The 23,983-nt window shown below is 38.1% G+C and overlaps 4 protein-coding genes across 5 annotated transcripts in view; 1 reads left to right on the top strand and 3 right to left on the bottom strand.

Annotated features, from left to right (window-relative positions):
- The window catches only part of abl1 (c-abl oncogene 1, non-receptor tyrosine kinase), a 33,341-nt gene extending 22,976 nt beyond the window's left edge, over positions 1–10,365 (bottom strand). The window contains exons 1-2 of the mRNA XM_051893665.1: positions 9,488–10,365; positions 9,102–9,386 (exon numbers count right to left, since the gene is read on the bottom strand). Coding sequence (XP_051749625.1) covers positions 9,102–9,237 — 136 coding nt within the window. The 5' untranslated portion in view covers positions 9,238–9,386; positions 9,488–10,365. The remainder of the gene's footprint in view (positions 1–9,101; positions 9,387–9,487) is intronic.
- The window catches only part of LOC127512615 (GTPase IMAP family member 8-like), a 139,544-nt gene that overhangs the window by 7,384 nt on the left and 108,177 nt on the right, over positions 1–23,983 (bottom strand). The gene's annotated exons all lie outside the window — the stretch shown is intronic.
- On the bottom strand, positions 11,129–17,503 carry exosc2 (exosome component 2). Its single transcript, XM_051893678.1, has 9 exons — positions 17,318–17,503; positions 16,787–16,888; positions 14,386–14,431; positions 14,211–14,300; positions 13,788–13,853; positions 12,143–12,211; positions 11,589–11,765; positions 11,373–11,501; positions 11,129–11,287 (listed from the first exon to the last, which is right to left on the bottom strand). Exons 1-9 carry the CDS (start codon positions 17,494–17,496, stop codon positions 11,207–11,209), a joined length of 939 nt encoding a protein of 312 aa, XP_051749638.1. The 5' UTR covers positions 17,497–17,503; the 3' UTR covers positions 11,129–11,206.
- On the top strand, positions 17,960–22,580 carry spra (sepiapterin reductase a). Of its 2 annotated transcripts, none has more exons than XM_051893680.1 (3): positions 17,960–18,382; positions 19,460–19,750; positions 21,450–21,592. In XM_051893680.1, exons 1-3 carry the CDS (start codon positions 18,079–18,081, stop codon positions 21,578–21,580), a joined length of 726 nt encoding a protein of 241 aa, XP_051749640.1. In that variant the 5' UTR covers positions 17,960–18,078; the 3' UTR covers positions 21,581–21,592. The 2 variants fall into 2 exon arrangements, with proteins under 2 accessions (XP_051749640.1, XP_051749639.1); XM_051893679.1 differs by having other exon boundaries at positions 17,968–18,382; positions 21,472–22,580.

Here is a 23,983-nt window from a genome sequence, read left to right as displayed (position 1 = left end):
AATGTTTAAAGGTTTTTTGCTAAGAAAACCAGCATGTCCACTAGGGATGCACCGATAGGATATTTTGAGGCCAATACCGATACTGATTTTAATAAACAATTATCGGCCGATACCGATATTTGTCACTTCCTGTGTTTTGAAATTTTGTCATTAAAATAGATAGTATTTTGATCATGTTTTAAATCAGCAAAGTTCAAAACCACCTGCATTAAATTATACTAGCAGGTTTATTGCTGCATCATCAAATAATTTCTAATAACACTCGATTGGATCCATTTAACATTCAGCAGTCCTACATAAATACAACTGAACAAAGGTATGAAATAAACAGTGCTTTTTAGGTAGATTTAATAGTTTTCAGGTACAGAAATAATGTAAACATGTAAAATAGCACTGCATATTCTTCACTGTATAAATTAAATATGTATTAATCCTTTATTGTAACAGACTTTATTACGATTAATCTTCTAATTTGTTTTTGTATACATTTTAATATTTTTTGTAAGCTTAAATATGCCTTTACTAAGGCAGGACTCTTATTTTGACAGGTGTTCTCGGCTACAGAGCTACACGGGTAATGAAAGAGAGCATGCAGTTCTTCAGAGATATTTTGCAGATTTAAAGTTTGTCAGTTTATTAAGCACCCCCCGAAGAGGCATAAGATCTGTATGTATTTTTTTACTGTTAGTTGTAATAAGTGTTTTGTGTAATTCTCTGTATGTTGATGATAATGCAACAGAGAGAGTTTGGAGTGAAAACGGACGCAATAAACTTTATAAAGCATCAATAAAGTTTTGGTCGTCATTCGGATGGGGTCCGCTACACTTATGGATGTTACAAAAGTTGCTTAGTCAAGAATAGTGTGTGATCTTTTGTTATTTGATTCGCATTAAAGCACAGACAGCAGCGTACGGTACATATAGGCTACATACGGTACGCGTGTGCCCTGCTCACTTCAGAGTCCCCACTTTAAGGGCTTTGCCCTTCGGAGTAAGTAGGGCATGATAGGGATGATCACTTCCATTTGGAATTTGCCCCGTGAACCGTTCAGTACGAATACGCGTACCGTTGCACCCCTAATGTATTTAATGAAATATGTGCCTCTTATTCATCCACTGTGAAAAAAAAACCTTCTGTACACTGAAGAAAAACATTGATTATATGTTTCCCTCAAAGTTCTTTACAGAGAAGAATTATTTTTCCTATTTTTACCCTGAATAGGATTGAGTGAGCTTCACTTGGTGTTAAACACGTCTGTTTCATACTGGACGCCGGAGGGCGCCCTTCAGCAGATACTCCAAATATGTCTTGCAGAAGTACCGCAATATATATATATTTTTTTTTTTTTTTTATTATTATTAATTATGCAAACAGACAATTACAATATTTACAGATGAGAAATTGAATGCAAAATACAAATACAAAGACCAACAAAACATACATAACAGCCAATAATGTGTGTGTGTGTGTGTGTGTAAGTAACTAAGTGTAACTGGGTGTGGGAGTGGAAATATATGAATAAAGGAGCATGTAGGGAAGTACAACGGACATAACCAGAGTTTAAAAAAAAAGAAAAAGAAAAAAAAAGAAGAAAAAGAATAAATAAATGAAATAAAGAAAAAAAAATTGTATCATCATAATAATAATGATGATAATAATAGTATCACACAAAAAAACTGGAGAGTGGAGGATGAGGAGGGTGACAATAGCAATAGTAATAGCAATATTAATAATAATAATAGTAATAATAATAACAATAATAATAATAATAATAATGATAAATTCAATTAATAAGAGATGACAAATAGTAATAATAGTTTTAGTAATAGTAGTAATGATAACCATTTTAACAAATATACTCATTTCATCCGGAATGAGGGGGAGCTTAAAGGATCAGGAAGAGGACAAATAAAAATAATAGTAGTAGTAATAGCAATGATAATAATAATAATAATAATAATAATAATAATATTAATAATGGTAATATTGATGCAGCTATTAATAATAATAGTAGTAGTAGTTGTAATAGCAATGATAATAATAATAATAATAATAATATTAATAATGGTAATATTAATACAGCTATTAATGATAAGGTATTATAAAGCTGCCTATGATCCCTCCATGGCCACGGCACAGGTTAGACCCCCGCCAGTGTCGTGTTGCAACGGGCCATCAAGGTGAGGTGCTGCGGGGCCCAAAATCCACACCCATCTCCAGATCTCCAGCCGCCCCACACATCCCACGCTTACCCTGTCTTTGCGGGGTTTTTTTTGTTTGTTTGTTTTTTAAATATGGCTGCATTCCTTGTTATACTCATGATAGGTGTATGTGTATGTCAACTAATGTATAATGCATTAAAAAAGCACGGCGTGCAGCGTGGAACCAGCCCAATGCAAAGCCCAGACCGCCACGCCCACGCCACACTTACCCTATGTGTGTGTGTGTTTTGTTGTTTTTTTTTTGCTTTAAACTTGTTTTACGCTCCAAACGAATGTGTATGCACCTCATCTCATATGTGATGCATTAAAACAGCGAGACATGTTGTGCTGAACCAGCCGAAGACAAGAAATCCCAGGCGAAGGTACAAGCTGGAGGGCGAAAGCCCAAGGCCCCCGGCCCCACGTCACGCCAACCTACAACTAATCAGAACGCACGTGGCAGGGACTGCCAAGTACCGCAATATAACGCACGCCGTCCCAGGAAATCCCCTATGGACATCATACTATGGCTGTGGCTGAATAAAAAGAAGATAGAAACTCTTTGTTTCATTAAACATGAATATAATAAACAGACGACTGTGACAAAACATGGTTTATCTGTGTTCTTCAAGCCTTCTCAGGTATTTCCATAATAATAAAGTGTATTTATCAGTCCCTTCAGGATTCCGCAATGCTGTGATCGCAGAATTTACCGCAAAATCAAGCAAACGCCGCAAAATTCGGAGGGGCTTGCAATTTTTCTAAATTGACGCATATTTTCTGCAGATTTTGGGCCTGAACGTGTTGTATGACGTCATCACAACTTGCATTCAGCCAAAGGAAAGCCCATTTCAAAGTAGGCTATGTGCGCTGAACTTGAATCGATCGCTAAAATGTTTGCGCCGTTGCTTCGGCAATGCATCTGTCAGTCAGTCAACCACCGCAACAACCCCGCTGTAAGCGCGCAACACTCTCCCTCCCTCACACACACACACACACACACACACACACAAGCCTGCACGCTCTGAGTGACGTAATTTCCATCAATCGGTTCAGTTTATTAACAGTGTCTGTATGTTGGATAAAAGAGGCTTGCGCATTCTGTAAACAACCCCAAAATGGATGAAGAGCAAGACAGAACAATTGAAGTAGACATCGAATGAAAATGTATTCGGTAATATAGCGGGTTCCAGGGTTACCCCTGTAAAAACAGCAGGCAACTACTTTACCTTTCTGACACTGCTTGTGTACTGATTGTTTATTTTAGAACTTTATAGTTATGTTCTTTTGCACGTTAATCTGTTTGAAACATTTGTTTACTTTATACATTTTGTGTATTCTTCAAGAGTAGGTCACTGTTATATTTAAGGTTCTTTTTGTTGTATTATAAAAAAATACTAATCAACCCTGTAAAGCCTGAAATAAATAATAGTCAGATTTTTGTCTAAAATTTTGTCTAGTTTTTTACCTTTAGACAAAATATAAAAGAAAAGTTTGCATGTGTTTTATGTTTTGTCATATATTTGATACATCAGGATTTACAATATGATATGGTGATGGAGGGGAAAAACAGCTTAATTTTATTCAGAGGCCAAAACTGAGCAAAAATTGAAGTTTGCTGCAGTTGTTATTTATATGACCAAAAATGTAAATCAATGATATCTTTATAACAGTACAGCAGACTACTTACGTAAAACGCATATACATATAATTTGTTACTCTTTATATCTTATAATATGTATTGGTAAGAAGATATGCTTAGTTTTATGATAAACGCTCTATAATTTTTATTGTGGGGGGCAAAACACAATGCAATGCAACAGGCATACAATGATGATTGATAGATGAACAAATAAATGGTTCTGAAAGCCTGTTGTATCATATTTGATACATAAAATATACAAAATTGATTGATAAAATACAAACCTTTCTAAAGGGGGAGCATTTGTGAAAGAGGGTTGTCAGGTACTCTAGGGGGGTCTGGGGGTATCCCAGACCCCCCTAGAGTACCTGACAACCCTCTTTCACAAACTCATGTGGGAAACACTGCAATATAACATTTTATTAAAAAAATTGCTTGTTTTATTTGGTGTTACATATGAAATAAAATGTTGAAATTATATTTTAAGTTATTATCAGTGTTCTCCTTTTAAAAATTACAGAGCCCAGTGGTTCTTGAACTCAGAAAAGTAATAAAAATGTTAGAAGAATATTGACTCTGGTGTATTTTTACTGAAAAACTACACAAGAAATGTCGCAAATATTGCTGCAAATTTTGAGAAAATCTGCCGCAAAATCAGTCATTTTAGGCCGCAGAAAATCAGAAAAAAGTCCCCCAAAATCCTGGAGGGACTGATTTATAATGCAATGCTAAACAAAATGCTATTTCAAACATGTTATGAAGTGAGTTTGGAGTAAAAACACGTTATTAGGGCCCGAGCACCGATGGTGTGAGGACCCTATTGTAATTGCTCAGCCAATTATTCTTCTTCTCCGAAATGAATCACATTTTTGAGGGCCCAAACATGCTCGAAAACTCAAACTTTGCACACGCATCAGAAGTGGTGAAAATTTACGTCTGATATGGGTTTCAGAATTAGGTGTGGCAAAATAGCTCAATTGCGCCACCTACAAAATTTCAATTAAGCGCCCTTCGTGCAAAGTTTCACGTACAGGTATGAAATTTGGTAGACACATGTAACAGCCCAATACCTACAAAAAAGCCCTGGGTGCAAAATCTGAAAACCCAACAGGAAGTGAGATATTTTGAATTTTCTCTGCAAAATTTTAGCAGAGCTTTAATCAGATCAACATCATATTTGGTCAGTCTAATCTAAAGGCCTTTGCAATTTTAAATTGAGTTTTCACTGAAGGGCGTGTCCGTGGCGGCCTGACAAAGTTCAATGTTTTGCCATGAAACAGGAAGTTGTTGTAACTCAGGCATACAATGTCCGATCTGCTCCAAACTTCACATCCAGACAAACCACAGCTGCTCTATAAGGTCACATCACAGCACCAGTACAGCACAAACTCTTTTCTGAGCCTCTGTGAGAGCCCAGAGCACTCGCTCTATAACCATCCGCCTCAGAGCAACATGAGAGAGAAGCGCGCTGACAGGTCGCCACATGCCTGCGCTGTCTGAACGCGTCCGTCCGCTGTGAATCACAGCCTCGTCACTCATACACATGCACTACAGCACTAACGCTGTCACACATTCATGTGTCTATATTCACACTCATCAGTTTAGCAGATGATTTTCCCGAGGTGTCTGTATGTCACTAGCCTTGGATTGATTAAGCTAGACTGGGATTGAAGCAACAAGCTTCTAGTTCAGGGATGGGCAGCTTCGGTCCTGGAGGGTCACCGTCTCCAACCCAATCAAACACACCTGAACAAGCTAATCAATGCCTTCTGGATTACAGGAAAACTACAGGCAGGTGAGTTCAGGACCGAAGCTGCCCATCCCTGAAATAGTTACAGCCTTAACCAGCAGTATGCCACAATCTGAGACCCTTCAGGTGGCTTTTTGACCATTATGATCTGTTCAAAGGTCAATACCAATAACTTTATATTATAATATATATATATATATATATATATATATATATATATATATATATAAACATTGCATATATTATATATTATAATATTGCAGCAGAGATGTGAACATACACTAAAGAAATTTCTATTTGTTTTTAAAAGAAAATATTTAAAGTAAATGCTGTTCTTTTTAACTTTTTATCCATCAAATGATCCTGAAAAATAAAATGTATCACAGTATCCATAAAAATCTGAAGCAACACAACTGTTTTCAACATTGATAATAATCAAAAAAATGTTTCTGGAGCAGCAAATCAGGATATTAGAATGATTTCTGAAGGATCATGTGACTGAAAACTGGAGTAATGATGCTGAAAATTCAGCTTTGATCACAGGAATAAATTACATTTTACTATATATTCACATAGAAAACAGCTCAGGGTTCGACATTAAGACTTGTCATGGCCTTGTCTTTTAGACAAGTAAATCGGTCATTCACTTGTCCGAGTAAAAAAGTTGCTTGTCCGAAAATGTTTTTTTTTTTATGTATAACTTATTTTGAAGCAATATTCTCATTAGTGTTCTATAAACTTTGACATATTTAAATCTGCATATTTGTGATATTTACCCCGAGGGCATTTTTTTTTTTTTTACCTTTATAAAGGGAATCTTCCCCCTAATCTTATTAAATGTATGCCTCATCTTTCATTTTAAATTCTTAAATATGACCAAATGCACGGATCCAAAATACTTTTACATCCGGTTTACTTTCTCAATTGTTTAGTTAACCTAAGCCATAAGCAACTGTGTTTACGAGTATACTCGATGTTTTACATGCATTTTGACAATTTTTTGTGTCCGTTCAGGCACAAATAGACAAGGAAGAGAACGGCATTCGGTGTTCACATGCATCTGCGTGACTCTTGTGTGAGTGTGCACAGAAAACAGCGTGCGCGTGCAAATGATAAACTTTCAATGTATGATGGTCAAACTTTGCAATTAATCCGAGAATCACATGCGTTTTGAACTGTGGTGTCTGGTCCATACGGATTAACGATCCCTATACTTGACATCGCACATTCTGCGATGTGACTAACCACATCGCGATTTCGATGCCAAAAGAAATATTGTGCAGCCCTAATACAAATAAGAAATGTTGGGGAAAAAATGATACTTTTAAACATGAAACTAAACTGCCAGTAGGTGGCGGCAAGTGACCATCATAATGAGTGAGTCATTATCCCCTTTCACACAGCACGTTGATCCCAGAAAATTGCCATAAAAATGCACACAGTGCCTTCTGTGTGAACGCAAACATGTCTCGGGATTGATTCCAGGATTGATTCCGGGATGGGCACCTAGTAACATTGCCAGGATCAGTCCCGGAACTCACCCTGTGTAAACAAAAGTATGCGATGCACTACTTTATGATCGAATTAAAAAAAAAGCGTGAGCGTGGTTTCTCGAGAGAGAAATTGCAGATTATAAGCAAACTTAAGACACTGTGGCGACATTAGGGTGGGAGAAAAAAAATCGATCCATCGATGCATCGCGATTCTCTCTCCAAAGATTCTGGATCGATTATGAGAATTTCATAAGGCTGCTTTCAATTTCAAATGCTGACGCTTTGTTTGTAAAGAGTGCTCACGCATGCGGCTGTGCGCGACTCCGTGTAAGTGGTTTAATGTACTTGCATCTCAAAATAGTTTTATGATGCAAAATTAATGTAGCCTAAACAGCCAGTTTTGTCTTAAGGGATTAAATGGACAGGACAAACCGCGTCACTTATATTTCAAAAGAGATCCGTGCGTGAATGCAGCTTATTAGATCTCCCGCTGCATAACATAACAATTAAACCACAGTAAACATGAGAAAGAAAACATTCAGATAATCTTAAATACTGAAAGCACTCTTTGTTTATTGCTTGTAATATGTTTCGTTGCTCCTCTTTATTATTTGCTACTTGCTTGTATGTTTTGAAGTTGTATTTAAAATTCTTAACATACAATTGTTTTAATAAATTTTTTTCAATTTGTAATTCTTTTAAAAAGTAGGCTTACTTATGTAAGGATATGCAAATGTAAGGATTTTAAGTCGGTAAACTAATTAATTAATAAAAAAATTTAAAAAAAAAGTAGATCAAGAATTGGAGAGAATTTTGGAATCGGATCGTGACTCCCAGAATCGGAAACGGATCGTGAGGTGACTAAAGATTCCCACCCCTAAGCGACATCACGCGTCACATTGATGTCACGTGTCTTTACGGGATGTGTGTGAACGCACGCACAGATTCCAGAAAATCACTGGCAGTGTGAATGAACCAAAATCAAACAATCCCGGGACACATTATCCGTGTATTTTCCGGAATCTCTATGTGAAAGGGGCTTTTGAGTCATTCATTCAGAGGATTCATTCAAACGGCTGATTCATTCAAGAATGAGGCAGTTGTTTATGAATGAGTCGTTGAATCTTTGACTCAACCAATTCGTTCAAAACGCTGATTCTGTGAGATGCGCTATGGTTCTGCTGTGATCTTTGTTTGGAACAGTTTTCGCTACTGAAACGGAACAAAAACAGTCAATATTGCGTCTAAAATGTAAGTGACTTAATGTTAACTACTCGTTTATTAACTGTCATATGAAATCAGTGTCACATTTTCAATCTTGACTTTCAATCTTCAGGAAGCCGTGTGATGTTACTTAACTGTATCGTATGTTATAAACATAAAAACTCCACATTTTGAAATTTTACCGCAGTATATTAACTGAGTTTCTTTGTGTGAGCTGCGCTCATTTGTTTCCATTTCTCCTCAAGATGAGGCTGTGCGAGCCTCTACAGCGCAACCTTGTTACTGTCAGTACATTCTCATGTTTTGGTGATTCCCTAGTTTTTTTTTTTTTTGTTATTGACGTTTTAATCAGGCTACTTGTCTGGTCAGGATAGTAAAATTCTCTTTCACTTGCTTCTTCAAAAAAAAATCCACTTGTCCCGGACAAGTGTTAATGTCGAGCCCTAATATTTCACATTTTTTGCTGTATTTTGGATCAAATAAATGCAGCCTTGGTGAGCAGGAGAGACTCTTTCAAAAACATGAACAGATCTTAGCGACCCCAAAACTCTGAACGATAGTGCATCCTAAATTGAACATTTTTGGACATCTGAAAACAGACAGCGTTCAGTATCTATCGGCCTGATGCTGCTGTACTCAAACTGGCCTGGTTTATCTACCGCTGTCGGGACAATCCTCACGTTCAAGGAAAGAAACCTGTGGACGTCTGAGCTTTTTGTAGACATCAACAGCACAAACGGTCATGTGACCTGAACATATGCATCACTGCAAACGTTTGAAGGTGGACTCACCGTGAACAGTGAACACATTGCAGTGCTGCGCTCCCTGCCGTGACGTCTCTCTCTTCCCTGCGCCCTTGATGAAGGGCAGCGCCGGCAGACTCGGTCTCCTCTGGTCCCCGACTAACTTCCCTGGCTGCTGCCCCATAAGGGCAGGATGCCAGGCCGCGGCCGGACACACAGCGGATGTGGATCACAGTCCAGACGTGCTGGGATGAAGCGTGTCAGTGAAGAACTCCAGCAGCCGCGTGCTCTTCTGTGCCGGTCATGCATCGACGGCTGGATGCGTGTGCGAGTCTAATTTCAGAGAAGATCACTGATTTAAAAGCTTAAAGTGCATAAGAGTAGAAATACAAAAGCAGGCACTGTGGGATGAATAATATTAATGTCATTCTCACATGTCAGACGAGGAGGACGTAACATCTGTCTTCAGGGTCAACGCATGAGGATGATGATGAAGATGATGACCTTCACTGAAATTTCCACATGACCATTAACACTGTCACAACATAAACGCTGAGTGGGGTAGTGTTGATGAGCTGTCAATCATAGTGACGTCACATTAATATGAATATCTCCGATTACAAGCCACGGGCACATCAGACATGTCAATAATTAGTTCGGATATGCTGATGTGCATTACACTGCAGTCAATTATCATCGTTCTTATCATCAACAAATGATAAAAACTTTTGAAAGCAGATTTTCGGTAGTGATTGTCAGACTAGTTTGTAGTGTCATTCAGTAGTTATTATTACACTTAGTAATAACTATTATTTAGTTACAATTATGTACATCTGCATTAGCTGTAAACCGACGTCAATGCGGTAAATAACGTACTTCCTCGAAATTAAACGACTTCTGATGAGATTTCGGCTAATTAAACACATGTAGGTTTGAAATAGAGTTTGAACTTTCACAGAAACTCTCACACACTCATCCGCGTTTTATTCCGATTAAACCCGTGTAACTTTTACTTGTAGTGTATAGTTCGAGTTTGTTGTAGTTGTAGTTGTAGTTAAAGTCTCTCGTCACTTCCGCGTGCAGCTCTCTCTCTCTCTCGCGCGCTCCTCAGGCGAACATAAAAGCTCTCCGTGCCGTCTTTATGTCTCTCCTGTCGGGCTCGTTTCCTCATCGAACATTCGCTGGATTCCTCCGCAGTTTTTTAGTGTCGATTCTCGTCATGTCTTCCTTTTATTTCATAACTTTCAGCACTTTTCTTGGAGTCGCTCGTCGTCGCAGGAACCGCCATATTCGCGCACGCGAGCTGAGCTGGTGACGTCACACGCCGCTCTCTTCCGCCAACAATCGCTTCAGTTCCTTGATTTTATTTTTAATACCCCATTGTACTTTTTTTTATGTCTCTACATCTCCCAGGCGCGTTTTTAATTATTTTTTCTCTAATTCTGTTTTAATCTTTATTTACTTTCCTTGATTCATGGATAGTAACTTAATCGTATGTTGTTAAATTCTTGTAATTGAATAAATGTGCTCCTTCAAAAGTTGTTTTTTTTTCCTTGAACGATGCTTAAAACAAACTTTGTTTGAAAAATAAGATTTTTAAATTGTATTTTTGTTTACCATAATGAAGCCCCGTAATTCTTTAAAACCAATCAAAAATCACGTCAGTTCCAAGCTCTTCAGATTTCTGTCTATTACTAATAATTAATAAAATTCGCTGGTTTAAACTAACTGTGTGATACCTACTAAAAGTTTAACAGTAAAACTAACATTTAAAATAATGTAACGGACTACTTTCTTTATAAACGCGTTATTAAAAGCTGCAGAAGCAGTAAATGTGTTTGTATTGTGATTATTGAAGCTCTGCCCTCTAGCGGCCTGACACCGACTATCACACTTATTAAAGGAACAGTTCACCCAAAAATAAAAATTCTGTCATTTACTCACCCTCAAGTTGTTTTAGACCTGTATAAATTTGTTTGTGTTGTGGGGCACCATTGACTTACATAATATTTTTTCCTACTAGAAGCTGTGCATAATGTGTTTTAGACTATACGAGAGACATTCAAAGGCACTGGTTTTCTGACAAATTCATTTATTTCAAGACATCAACTATAGGGTTTGTATCAAACAGTTAAAGCAGGACAGTGTGTGGTTTATCCTTCGTGCTCAACTAGGCGCTGTCGTGTCTCCAAAATGATGATCTCCGTGACCTCTGGCTTTAGGATGTCTTTAATCTGCAAGAAAACAAAGGGAGATAAAATGCTTCATTCTTCATGAACATTCACACAGACCGCATCACGTGATCCTGAGCAATAATACCTGGTGCGGAAGAGACGCTTCGTAGCAGTAAAGCACACTGGTGTCATACAGCAAAACCTTATGAGCCACGAGAGCCAACAAACAGTTCCTGAGCCTTGAAATCACCTCCCGGTCGGACAGAGACACAGGGCTGAGCGAGCAACATAGAGGTGACACATTTAGGGACGGTGTGTGTATATTACAGTGAGAAATCGTGAGCAAAAGCAGACGTCTGACCTCCATGCTGGTGTAGTATCCGCCGGCCTCCTCGTCCTGCTGTTCCGGTGTGGGATACAGCCACACATAGCCGTTGTTGCCCAGTATTACGGATGCTCCGCACGGCAGGTTGTGGAAGTGAGTTTTCTGCCTCTTCACCAGCGACGGTGATACTAGAACCAGCACACCCTGACCCAGCTGAAACAACAGCACTGTGAGTGACTTAAACACAAACTACTTAAAGCTCAGGAACGAACACATCACAATATTCCTCATTTAAATAATTCACATGCAAAATAAAGGGGCGGGGCCTGGTTGCGTTAGTTAGTAGTGTGTTGAAACTGGCAGTTATGGTAAGGGGCGGGACATTTCCCAAACATGCTCGAAGCGCTTGACCAATCAAAACACACTGGTCCAGCTGACCAATCAGAGCATATTGTGCTTTTCAGAAGGAGGGGCTTCATAGAGACAGGAACTAAACAGAGCGTTACTGACAGACTGGGAAGAGAGGAGCTGCAACAATGGAGAATATGAGGAAAAATAATGTGTTTTTGAAAAAAGTCTTTGATTCTCACCTTCCCGTACTTCAAGCTGCGCGTGTGCAGAGAGAGAGCGCCGTCTGAGAAGATCGACTGAACCTCTGCCTTTGAACGGTTAAAGAACACAGCTAGAAATAATAACAATTAACACCTAAAACTGATGGAAGTGAGACACTGATACACTGATAAACTCTCTGAAATCAAGAGTATTTAATATTTCTGTTTAGCTTTATTTTTATTTCAGTATTAGTTTTCCTATTTTTGTTGTGTGCTTTGTCATTTTTGTTAGCTTTGATTTTTAATGTATGTATTTTGCGTCATTTCAGTTTTAGTAATTTTGTTGTGCTTTTTGTTATTTTTATTAGTTCTGTTATTTCATATTTATGTTCATCTTAAGACTTAAGTTATAAGTATACCCTTTCATCTAATATTTGTATTGTATGTAGAGCTGCACGATTCTGGATAAACTGCGAATTACTTTTTTTTTTTTTTTTTTTTATTGAGATCACACGATTCTACCCATCATTCTGGAAAGACAACTAAAAAAAAATAACGTAATTTATTAGAGGTTATAACGAAATGTTAATTTCTGCAGTCTATTTTAAAAACATCTAATTAATTAGAATTATTTTTTTTAATTATTTTGAATGATTGATTCAATGACTCACTCATAAAGACTTCGCTAGTTTCATTACTGAATGAATCAGCATTTTTGAACAAATCTATTGAATGATTGATTCAATGACTCACTCATAAAGACTTCACTAGTTTCATTACTGAATGAATCAGCATTTTTGAACAAATCTGTTGAATGAATGATTCAATGACTCACTCATAAAGACTTCACATGTTTCATTACTAGATGAATGAGCAATTTTTTTTAAATAAATCTCTTGAATTAATGATTCAATGACTCACTCATAAAAGGCTTGTTCGAGATGCATCGGTGCTGCGCAGACCGATCGGCGTATGACATGAAAGTACCATGAGAGCGATTCAAAAGCATAAGGAGTTGTATGCTCTCCCGCGGTACTTTCATGTCATACACCGATCAGTCTGCGCAGCGCCGATGCATCTCGAACAAGCCTAAAGACTTCACTAGTTACTGGATGAGTCTGTGTTTTTGAACAAATCTCTTGAATGAATGATTCACTGACAAACACGTCACTTGTCGCCACCTACTAATGTAAAAATGTCATTGATACGATCTTTATTTGAAACATCAAGTTACATTCAAAAGGTGCTTTACCGTATTTCATACCATAGACATCAATGTTTATATCCGAACTATAAACTTTTATTCCAGAACTTCTTTGATAATATGAATTATTGTAAGACAGAAATAATAATACTGTGTGGATGAAAAGACTGTTTGTGAAGCTGTTTCATACCCATACATGACAACTGCTCTCTCTGGATCAGAACGCAGATCTGAATGTTCGCTGTAATCATACTTGTCAAAGGTTTAATAGACAGAGCCGAATCACTGTCATTTAGGAAAAAGATCGCGTCAATGTTAGAATCCAGATTGCGATCTTTTACTGATTAAACGTGCAGCTCTAATTGCATGTCAGCTTTATTTCAATTACCAAAAGCAATTTCTAACACTTTTAGTTTTCTAGTTAACAATAACGCTGTTTGTAAAAATATATTCTGATTCTGAAGTAAATGCTGAGGATACACTGATGAGATCTCCTTCCTGAAGATAGTCTCTCATGGCCAGCTCATCCTGCGTTGATCGCCGTCTCTGACAGACACAAACAACAAAAATTCAGACACTTTACTGCATCCGTCTCATTCCCTCTGACTCCTATGTACTGTTTAGCCTTGGATATATGAGCGCTTCATCTCAGATGCCTGCAGTAGGAACTAATATAAGAAATTAATAAGCAATAATACATCTGGAATACTTGTGATTGGTCAATGGTGTCATTGATTAAATATTTCAGTTTAATGACACTGAACTGCTGTGCCAGTTTCATGCCTCTCCTGTCATTTTCATTCTGCTTACAGAATAAAACTCATTTAGACAATATTTCATGTGCATTTATGAACTTGCTGCAATAAGCAGGATAATGTAGAGTCAGATCATGGTCTTTCTCACCAGCTCTCCTCCAGGCAGATTGACTGACGAAAGCAGCAGCACTGAATCCAGACGTGAATTCGTCTCGACTTTCCATCGTTTCTGCTGTACCTGGACGTTTATAGAGACACACATGATCAGAGAGCTTCAGAGGCGACCATTGCAGATCCATCACAAACCAATAAACGGCACAAACCTCAGTGATTCTGCCAACAACCACATCGCCGACCTCACCGTTGTACCTGTGGGAGTGAGAAAGCAAGTATTAGTATGAGTGTAAGAGTGAGAGAGAGCGTGAGCGAGAGTATGAGCTTGAGCGTGAGAGTGAGTATGAGTGTGTGTGTGTGTGTGTGTGTGTGTGTGTGTGTGTGTGTGTGTGTGTGTGTGTGTGAGCATGAGTGCGAGTACGAGTACGAGTGTGAGTGTTAATTAGTATGAGTGTGAACGTGAGAGTGAGTGTAAGCATGAGTGTTAGAGAGCGTGAGAGCGTGAGCATGAGTATAAGTGTTAGAGAGAGTGTAAGAGTGAGAATGAGTATGAGTGTGCGCATGAGAAAGAGCGCAAGTGTGAGCTTGAGCGTGAGAGTGTGAGATTGAGATTGTGAGCGTGAGAGAGAGTATGAGTGTGACCGTGAGAGTGAGCTTGAGTATGAGCTAGAGCGTGAGAGAGTATGAGTGTGACCATGAGTGAGCGTGAGAGTGAATTTGAGTGTGAGCGTGAGAGATAGTGTGAGTATGAGTATGAGCGTGACTGTGAGAGTGAGTGTGAGAGTGAGTATGAGTGTGAGCGTGAGAGAGAGTGGGAGTATGAGTTTGACCGTGAGAGTGAGCTGGAGAATGAGCTAGAGCGTGAGAGAGTATGAGTGTGACCATGAGTGAGCGTGAGAGTGAATTTGAGTGTAAGCGTGAGAGATAGTATGAGAAAGAGTGGGAGTATGAGTATGAGCTTGAGCGTGAGAGAGAGTATGAGCATGACTGTGAGAGTGAGCGTGAGAGTGAGTATGAGTATGAGTGTAAGCTTATTCGTGAGAGAGAGTATGAGTGTGACCGAGAGCGTGAGAGAGAGTATGAGTGTGACTGTGAGTGTGAGCATGAGAGACAGCGTGAGCATGAGTATGAGCTTGAACGTGAGAGAGTATGAGCTTGAGCGTGAGAGATAGTATGAGTGTGAGAATGAGCGCGAGAATGAGTATGAGTGTGACCGTAAGTATTAGCTTAAACGTGAGAGAGAGAGAGAGTATGAGTGTGACAGTGAGAGTGAGCATGAGAAAGAGCGTGAGCGTGAGTATAAGCTTATTCGTGAGAGAGAGTATGAGTGAGACCGTGAGAGTGAGCATGAGAAAGAGCGTGAGCGTGAGTATGAGTATAAGCTTATTCGTGAGAGAGAGTATGAGTGAGACCGTGAGCATGAGTATTTGTGAGCATGAGTATGAGTGAGTATGAGTTAGGGGTGTGCATAAATATTCAAATATTCAATCTGTAATTATTATTCGAAAAATAAAAATACGATTTGATTATGTTGCTTTGCTGGCCGTAAATGCAGTGAATCCATGATAAATCCCAAACACTAAAACTAGCAGTTATATTTAAATGCACTGGGTGGCACTGTGGAGCGCATTAACAAGTTTATTATATTGGTAACACTTTACAATAAGGTTCATTAGTTAAACATTAGTTCATGTATTAACTTATATGAACTAACCATGGGCAATACATTTTTTTTACTGTATTTACTAATCTTCGTTAACGTTAGTTAATAAAAATACAGTTGTTCATTGTTTGTTCATGTTAGTTCACAGTGTGTTAACTAATGTTAACAAGATTTTAATAATGTATTAGTAAATGTTGAAATTAACATTAACAAAGATTAATAAACGCTGTATAAGTGCAGTTCATTATTAGTTCATGTTAACTAATATAGTTAACTAATGAACCTTATTGTAAAGCGTTACCATTATATTTTATCACAATGTCATCTGCCTCACGAAGTTTGGCATTACTTAGATGAAAATGAACTTACTAAATGATCTTTGATCTAAATGAACACCAGTCGAATGAGGAAAGACAGCTGTCCATCACTGCATTCACAACAGGTAAGCACAGCTGCTTTATTCGTGTTTTTCCCCGTTCACAATGCTTTTGTTCTTTATATTTTTTGTTTGCACATAGTTTAATGTTTTCAACTAAAAGAAATCCTTAAGATATAATGTAAACTTGTTGCCTAATCGTAAGCTTAATCAGAAACGTCTTTCTCGTTAAACGTCATTTAAATAAACGAATATTCCAATATTTGATTTTTATGAGCCCAATTTTTGAAAAATGCCCATCCCTAGTATGAGTATGAGCGTGAGTATGAGCGTGAGTATGAGCGGGAGTATGAGCGTGAGCATGAGTGTGAATGAGTATGAGCGTGAGCGTGAGTATGAATGAGTATGAGCGTGAGCGTGAGTATGAATGAGTATGAGCGTGAGCGTGAGTATGAATGAGTATGAGCGTGAGCGTGAGTATGAGTGTGAATGAGTATGAGCGTGAGTATGAGTGTGTGAGCATGAGTATGAGTGCGAGTGTTAGCGAGTATGAGTGAGTTTCAGTGCTCACCTGGTCTTCAGCGGCTTCACACAGATGAGTTTGTTGACCCGCTCCACCTGTCCAGCTACTGAAGCCGTGAGCCGCTCTTCATCCATGTATGTGCCATGACCCCTGAGGATGAGGAGCATCTTCACAATCACACACTGCCTGATAGTATACAAGTACACTGCCTATACTTCCTAGTGTACAGAATAAGATCCTCGACCGACAGATTATATATATATAGACGTCATAATTCCGACTTTTTGTCATACTTTATGTCATAAGATGATTTACCAATGCGTGGTATTTCTCATGTGGGCTTCCATAATCGAGTTCACTCTACACATTCAATTATTTTACAGCATGAAAACGTTAATGGTTAATATAATATAGTTTTTCACGTTTTCACTATTTTTTCAATGCCTTTTAAACTTCCCTGATGTTTACAGATCGCTCTGCATTCACTCAGTTCAGATTACAGTAAAACACTGTTGAACACGCATCAGTGTTCAGCACATCCTGACTTCAGCACAGACTCACACAGGAACGCGTTTTTACCTCATGAAGCCCGTGTCAGATGTGATGACATCGCCAGGGACCACCAGGTGTTTGTCGTCCCGGTGAGACTGTAATGGTGTGATGGAAATGTGTTTGTGTAGCGCTGGAAGCCTCATCTCCACCGCCATGCTTACACACCGGATCCGTACACAACGGCAAAGAGCGCGAGCCGATTTCATAATAAAAGTGCGACTGTATTCATTTAAAGTAGTTATGACGTAGACATTTGATACAGAATTATTAATTAGTTAAATAAGAAAAGAATTTTGATAAATTACTTTTTAAGTTTTAAATGAATGATTTTTAAATTTGTATTGTAATATTTGTGAACTTTTATTTTGTAATGAGATGAGAGTCCGCTGGAGGGAAGCATTGATTTTATTATGAGAGGCTGAGCGAATTAAAATAAATAAGTGTACATAAAAATAAACAAGCTGTAAATAAGTTCACAATAATACCCATACAATACATAAAACAAGTACCATTTCTTCGGTTAAAATATTGCAAAAAAAAAATGCGAGTTTGTAACAGCCTCTTTAGTACATTCATTCACTCAAAACTGTCTCTTTAATTTAATACAATTACAAATAAATTAATAAACGCATTGTCCATACATAACGTATAAAGCGCTTACGTGACGCTGCATCTGAAGTGGGCGTGGCCTCGCCTATCTTCCGGGGGCCGTGTCGAATCGATCGCCTCACATACTTCACCGGGCGATCTTTCTGCAGAGACCGGCAGTCAGAATCAATCGGATCGAGATGAGCGCGGTTTCTGGTTTCGGTAAAGCGCTGGTCATCATCACCGGAGCGTCCAAAGGCTTTGGCAGGGCTCTGGCTCTGTCCGTAGCGCCTCGTCTGGCAGCGGGCTCAGTTCTGATCCTCGCGGCCCGATCAGATGACAGACTGCAGGAGCTGAAGAGTGATTTGTGCCGCGGTGAGTCCGGACTGACAGTCCGCTGTGTGGCGGCTGATTTAGGGTGTAAAGCGGGTGTAGAGAAAGTCGTTACCGAAACCAGAGACACCGATCCGGACATCGATCATCTGCTGCTCTTCAATAATGCAGGTGTGAAGTTAAAACTCCTGCTGACACGATTAGCTCTGAACACACTTAACAGTTTGATATTGAGCACATCCTCACAGCTCTTAAAGTGCAGAAAACATGCTGTAGTCTATTTTCACCACATAAGAAAAAAATGATTTGATAAATCATAATTATGACATACTAAGTGATAATTATGAGATGAAAAGTAAATTATGTCAGTCATATTTATGACAAACTGAAATGAGATAAGGTCAACATAAAAAGTCAATGACAGAAAGTTGATTTTTTTTTTTTTGCCATAATTTCTACCTTTTTAATCTCATCAATCTCACATAAAAAGTCCATTATGACATAGTCATAATTTCGATTTTTAATCTCATAATTTAGATTTTTTTATCTCATAAATTTAACTTTTCATCTCATAATTATTACTTTGTATGTCATAATTTTGTCATAATTTAGATTTTTTTATTTCAAGTCCATCATGACATAGAAAGTCATAATTTTGACTTTTATCTCAATTTTTTGTCAATTTTTGTCATAATTTCAACTTTTATATCATTTCAATTTTGATCTTTTTAACTTTTTCTTATAATTATAATTTAGTATCTCATAACTTTTTTCAGTTTTGACTTTGTCATAATTTTGATTTTTTTTATCATAATTTTAACTTTTTCTCAATTATGACGTGTCATAATTTCGACTTTATCTCATATTATTTTTGTCATAATCTGGACTTTTTGTCATAATTTCAATTGCTTTATCTAGTAAATGTAACTTTTTATCTCATGACTTTGACTTTTTTATGTCATAATTATGACTTATTATGTCATAATTTCATTTTTTCCCTAATAATTTCATCTTTTTATCTCATTTCAATTTTTATCTCAATTTTGAACTTTTTATCTTGTAAATGACTTAGTATCTCATAATTTTGACTTTTTGTCAATTTTGACTTTTTTCTCATCATTTTGACTTTTTATGTCTTTATAAAAAAGTGTGTAATAACTTAATATTTCCTCTCATATTAAATATGACTTTATAATGTCATAATCTGAGCAGAGTAAAATGGCTTCATCTCGTGTCATGTGACCACAGCTTCTCTCGGGGACGTGTCGCGGTACTGCCGTGACTTCACGGATGTGGACGAGGTGAACTCGTACCTGTCTCTGAACGTGAGTTCGGCTCTCTGTCTGACGGCGGGAGTCCTGCGCTCGGTGCCGCGCCGCGCCGGTCTGACGCGCGTCATCGTCAACATCAGCTCGCTGTGCGCGCTCCGGCCCTTCCCGTCCTGGGTCCTGTACTGCAGCGGGAAAGCAGCCCGGGACATGATGTTCCGCGTGCTGGCGGAGGAAGAGCCGGATCTCAGAGTCCTGAACTACGCGCCAGGTACCAGAACCGACAGCTTCCCATTTACACACAGGCTTCCATTCGATTCCATTCACAAGCTTGCGATCCCATTTAATTCAATATCAATTCATTTACAGTGGGTTTAGAAATACATTTTCAAACAGTTTTATTGCTCTGGTGTTTTTTTGCAGCATGGGATAGTGCATAGTGCATTGTATTTCAGAAGGCTTTTTATACCATAGCTGAAAATGGCCAGTTATGAACTCCCTCAGAGACCAATATTCCAGCCCAAATCATCACCCGCCAGCTCCCTGCTGACGTCACAGTCTTGTTGGAGAGACCATTCATCAACCATCCAGAAATCCATCCATCTAGACCATCCATTTTAGTACGGCATTTGTCAGTGAATAAAACTATTTAAAAATGAGTCTATGTATTTCTAAACCCACTGTAAATGTTTCTCTTTGTGAGCTTTGGTTAGAGGTGGCTGAAATGCATCTTTACGCACAACTGCCAGCCTGCATGGAGAGCTTCTCAAGACTCCAGAGACTCCAGCAGCTTCAAATACCTGTTTGCTGCTCAACACTGGCTTTTTTATAGCTGCCCTTTTAATACGATTAATTTTTTTGACAGGAACTTTCCTTAATAAGCCTTTATCTATTTAGTTCTGCTGTGCTCTAAATCATTCACAAATCTTATGATAATTCAATAATCTGCATTCAGTTTTCACATAATATTAGTTGTTTTCATGCCTTTTGCACAACATTGCACCATTTCATGCTTTTCATCTTCAGAAAGATCTTTCTTCCTCCCCATATTGCTTGAGAACTGTGACTTGCTTAATAATGTGGAACAACCTCTAAGTAGACCTGGCAAATTATTTTGACTGAGATTGATAGCAGTTATCTAAAAAGACATGGATAAATAAACAAACAAACACTTTCTTAGAAAAACTAAAATCTGTATGTTTATTGTACTGAAATCCTACTGATATGTCACTTGCATAACAATTTGGAACAGTGTATATCAGGTATACAAAGATTATTGTGATTATTGGATGGCATTTAAAGGGTTAGTTCACCCAAAAATGAAGTTCCCCCTCATGTCGTTCCACACCCGTAAGACCTTCGTTCATCTTCAGAACACAAATGAAGATATTTTGATGATATCCAAGAGGTTTATTTTTATCCCCCACAGAAAGCAACGAAATTACCACATTCAAGGTCCAGAAAAGTAGTAACAACATCGTTAAAATAGTCAACGTGACTGCAGTGGTTCAACCTTAATGTTATGAAGCGACGAGAATACATTTTGTGTGCAAAAATAATGACTTTATTCAACAATTTCTTCTCTACTCTGTCATTCTCCTATGTAGTTTATGTTATAGAAATAGTGAGGGAATAGCATCAGTAGCGGGGAAATAATTAAACATGATCTTTACTCACTACAAAATTGGAAACCATGCTTTTGATGGCTAAGAAAAACTATAAAAAACAGATTTTCTGGCCATTTTGTTCTCCAGAGCAAAAATGCATGCACTGTGCCAGAAAAAGATTTTCAAATGTAGCATGACCATGAAAAGACTTTGGTATTTTGATTTGAAGCATTTTATTACAATCTTACATGCATCATGGGTTTGTTACCCAGCGGTATTATTGTTCAGCGAGGGTTTCGGTCCTACACTGACTCCTCTCAGTTCATTTATAACTCCTGTGCTCTCTGATGGACGTGTGTTAAGGATGTGATGGTGGTTCCCGCAGGGCCTCTGGACACGGACATGCAGCTGCAGGCGAGGAGCAGCTCTGCGGACGACAGTCTGAGGAACACGTTCAGCGTCATGCACGCTCAAGGTCAGCTGCTCACCTGTGACCAGTCCATCAGCAAACTCATGACGGTGCTGCTGGACGACAAATACCCCTCGGGAGCCCATCTGGACTATTATGATTTATAGGGTTTGTGCCTTAAAGTCGGCAATGAAGAGAAGTTACACTAGTCATATCTTCCCTACTGTGCCGTATATCCCAGTGAAACACTTCTCAAACAAGACCAAATGTCGTCATCAGAGAAGAGAAGAGATGTGGCTGCAAGAGGGAAGGGGAGTTATTCTGATTCAAGATTATGAGGAACATGAATTTAAAACAATGATAAAATGCACCGATAAATCATTTAGAATAAATATATCCATAAAAAACTAGAATTGTCCATTTTGATTTCATTTAATTATTGATTAATTGAGGTCAGCGTCAAGGGCAGATGCTCTGTAATGAACGAATCTCATATACTGTATACGTAATTAATTGAAAATCATTATTGGAGAGAAGAGAGAGCTGTAATCGGTGTATTGAAGTGTTTTGAATATCTCAGTAATGTGATGATGAGAAAAGTGCCTTGATTTTAATGTGTAAACTTTGGCGAGTTGTTTCATGAGGATTTTACTTTCAGATTATAACCTGAAGTTCTGGACCAAAAGAAAACTCTCTGTTTGTGATTGTGTCAGGTGTTTCTTCAGTATGTGCTCATAAAAAAATAATTGTTTACTGATGTTTTGTTCTAGCCGCTGCCGTTTGTCATATAATGGTGAATGTAATGATGTGCAAATGTGTTTTTATTCAGGATTGTTTACTTTATGTCTTGAATTGCTTGCTATAATTTTTTTAAATAATAAAAATATCTTTTTATAATGTATTATTTATAGTTTCTAAAAATGTTTTTCAATAATCAAAACTTATATTTTGTGTGTATTCAGTGTAAAAATTATGAATAATATAATGTGAATTGTTGCATTGCAAAGACAGCCTTATGCCCACATTATCTCTGTTTTATATAAAGCAGACTCTGTCACCTGATTAAAAGCCTGTTTGTTCCTGCAGTGTTTCTCTGTCATGTTTGCGTTAATCTTTCCACACTCCTGCTGTAAACAGTTTAACGAAACACACGCAGCTGTTTGGAGCGATGGCACTTTTTCCGAAAATCAATCAAGTCTTTGGATTTCACACACTCCTGATATAAACGCTGTACATGTAAACTCACAATGTAAGCTGCTGTTTTCCCAAATCATTCCTGAGAACGTCTTCGACTACAAAACGCTTATGGTTGATTTTACAGACTTTTTTTCAGTCATTTCCACCACAATTTTGCCCCTAATACAGTTGTTTCTTAAGTTAGTGTACTTGTTTCTCTATGAGGCTTTCAAACAAAGGTCAGGGGAAAAGTCTAGACAAAAAATGTAAAATAAATAAATTAAATAAAAATGGATTAAAATTAAATAAATTATACATTTAACAGTACATTACTACAGTAAATAGAAAAAAAAATATTTATATAAACTAATTTTAGTTTTATAATATTAATTTTTCAATGTACAACCCGAATTCTGGAAATGTTGGGACGTTTTTTAAATTTGAATAAAATGAAAACTGAAAGACTTTCAAATCACATGAGCCAATATTTTATTCACAATAGAACATAGATGACATAAAAAATGTTTAAATGGAGAAATTTTACAATTTTATGCACAAAATGAGCTCATTTCAAATTTGATGCCTGCTACAGGTCTCAAAATAGTTGGGACGGGGGCATGTTTACCATGGTGTAGCATCTCCTCTTCTTTTCAAAACAGTTTGAAGACATCTGTGCATCGAGGCAATGAGTTTCTGGAGTTTTGGTGTTGGAATTTGGTCCCCTTCTTGCCTGATATAGGTTTCCAGCTGCTGAAGAGTTCATGGTCGTCTTTGACGTATTTTTCGTTTAATGATGCGCCAAATGTTCTCTATAGGTGAAAGATCTGGACAGCAGGCAGGCCAATTCAGCACCCGGACTCTTCTACAACGAAGCCATGCTGTTGTAGAAGCTGCAGTATGTGGTTTTGCATTGTCCTGCTGAAATACACAAGGCCTTCCCTGAAATCGTCTGGAAATCTTTATATACCTTTCAGCATTCATAGTGCCTTCCAAAACATGAAAGCTGCCCATACCATATGCACTTATGCACCCCCATACCATCAGAGATGCTGGCTTTTGAACTGAACGCTGATAACACGCTGGAAGGTCTCCCTCCTCTTTAGCCTGGAGGACACGGCGTTCGTGATTTCCAACAAGAATGTCAAATTTGGACTCGTCTGACCAATAGACCATTTTTCCACTTTGAAACAGTCCATTTTAAATGAGCCTTGGCCCACAGGACTCGACGGCGCTTCTGGACCCTGGATCCTTTTTGCATGATAGAGCTTGAGTTGGCATCTGCAGATGGCACGGCGGATTGTGTTTACCGACA

The sequence above is a fragment of the Ctenopharyngodon idella genome, chromosome 5 (genome assembly GCF_019924925.1).
Source record: "Ctenopharyngodon idella isolate HZGC_01 chromosome 5, HZGC01, whole genome shotgun sequence".
Lineage (NCBI taxonomy): Eukaryota > Metazoa > Chordata > Actinopteri > Cypriniformes > Xenocyprididae > Ctenopharyngodon > Ctenopharyngodon idella.
The sequence above is the reverse complement of the archived record's forward strand: the minus strand, read 5'-3'. Positions and strand labels throughout refer to the sequence as shown.

Coding starts and splice junctions, on each gene's coding strand:
- exosc2 (XM_051893678.1), bottom strand. CDS start 17,496: ATGAAATCGGCTCGCGCTCTTTGCCGTTGTGTACGGATCCGGTGTGTA. Junction 14,432..16,786: donor GTGAAGCCGCTGAAGACCAG/GTGAGCACTGAA, acceptor TCACTCCCACAG/GTACAACGGTGAGGTCGGCG. Junction 13,854..14,210: donor ATCTGCCTGGAGGAGAGCTG/GTGAGAAAGACC, acceptor TGTGTCTGTCAG/AGACGGCGATCAACGCAGGA.
- spra (XM_051893679.1), top strand. CDS start 18,079: ATGAGCGCGGTTTCTGGTTTCGGTAAAGCGCTGGTCATCATCACCGGA. Junction 18,383..19,459: donor GCTGCTCTTCAATAATGCAG/GTGTGAAGTTAA, acceptor ATGTGACCACAG/CTTCTCTCGGGGACGTGTCG. Junction 19,751..21,471: donor AGTCCTGAACTACGCGCCAG/GTACCAGAACCG, acceptor TGGTTCCCGCAG/GGCCTCTGGACACGGACATG.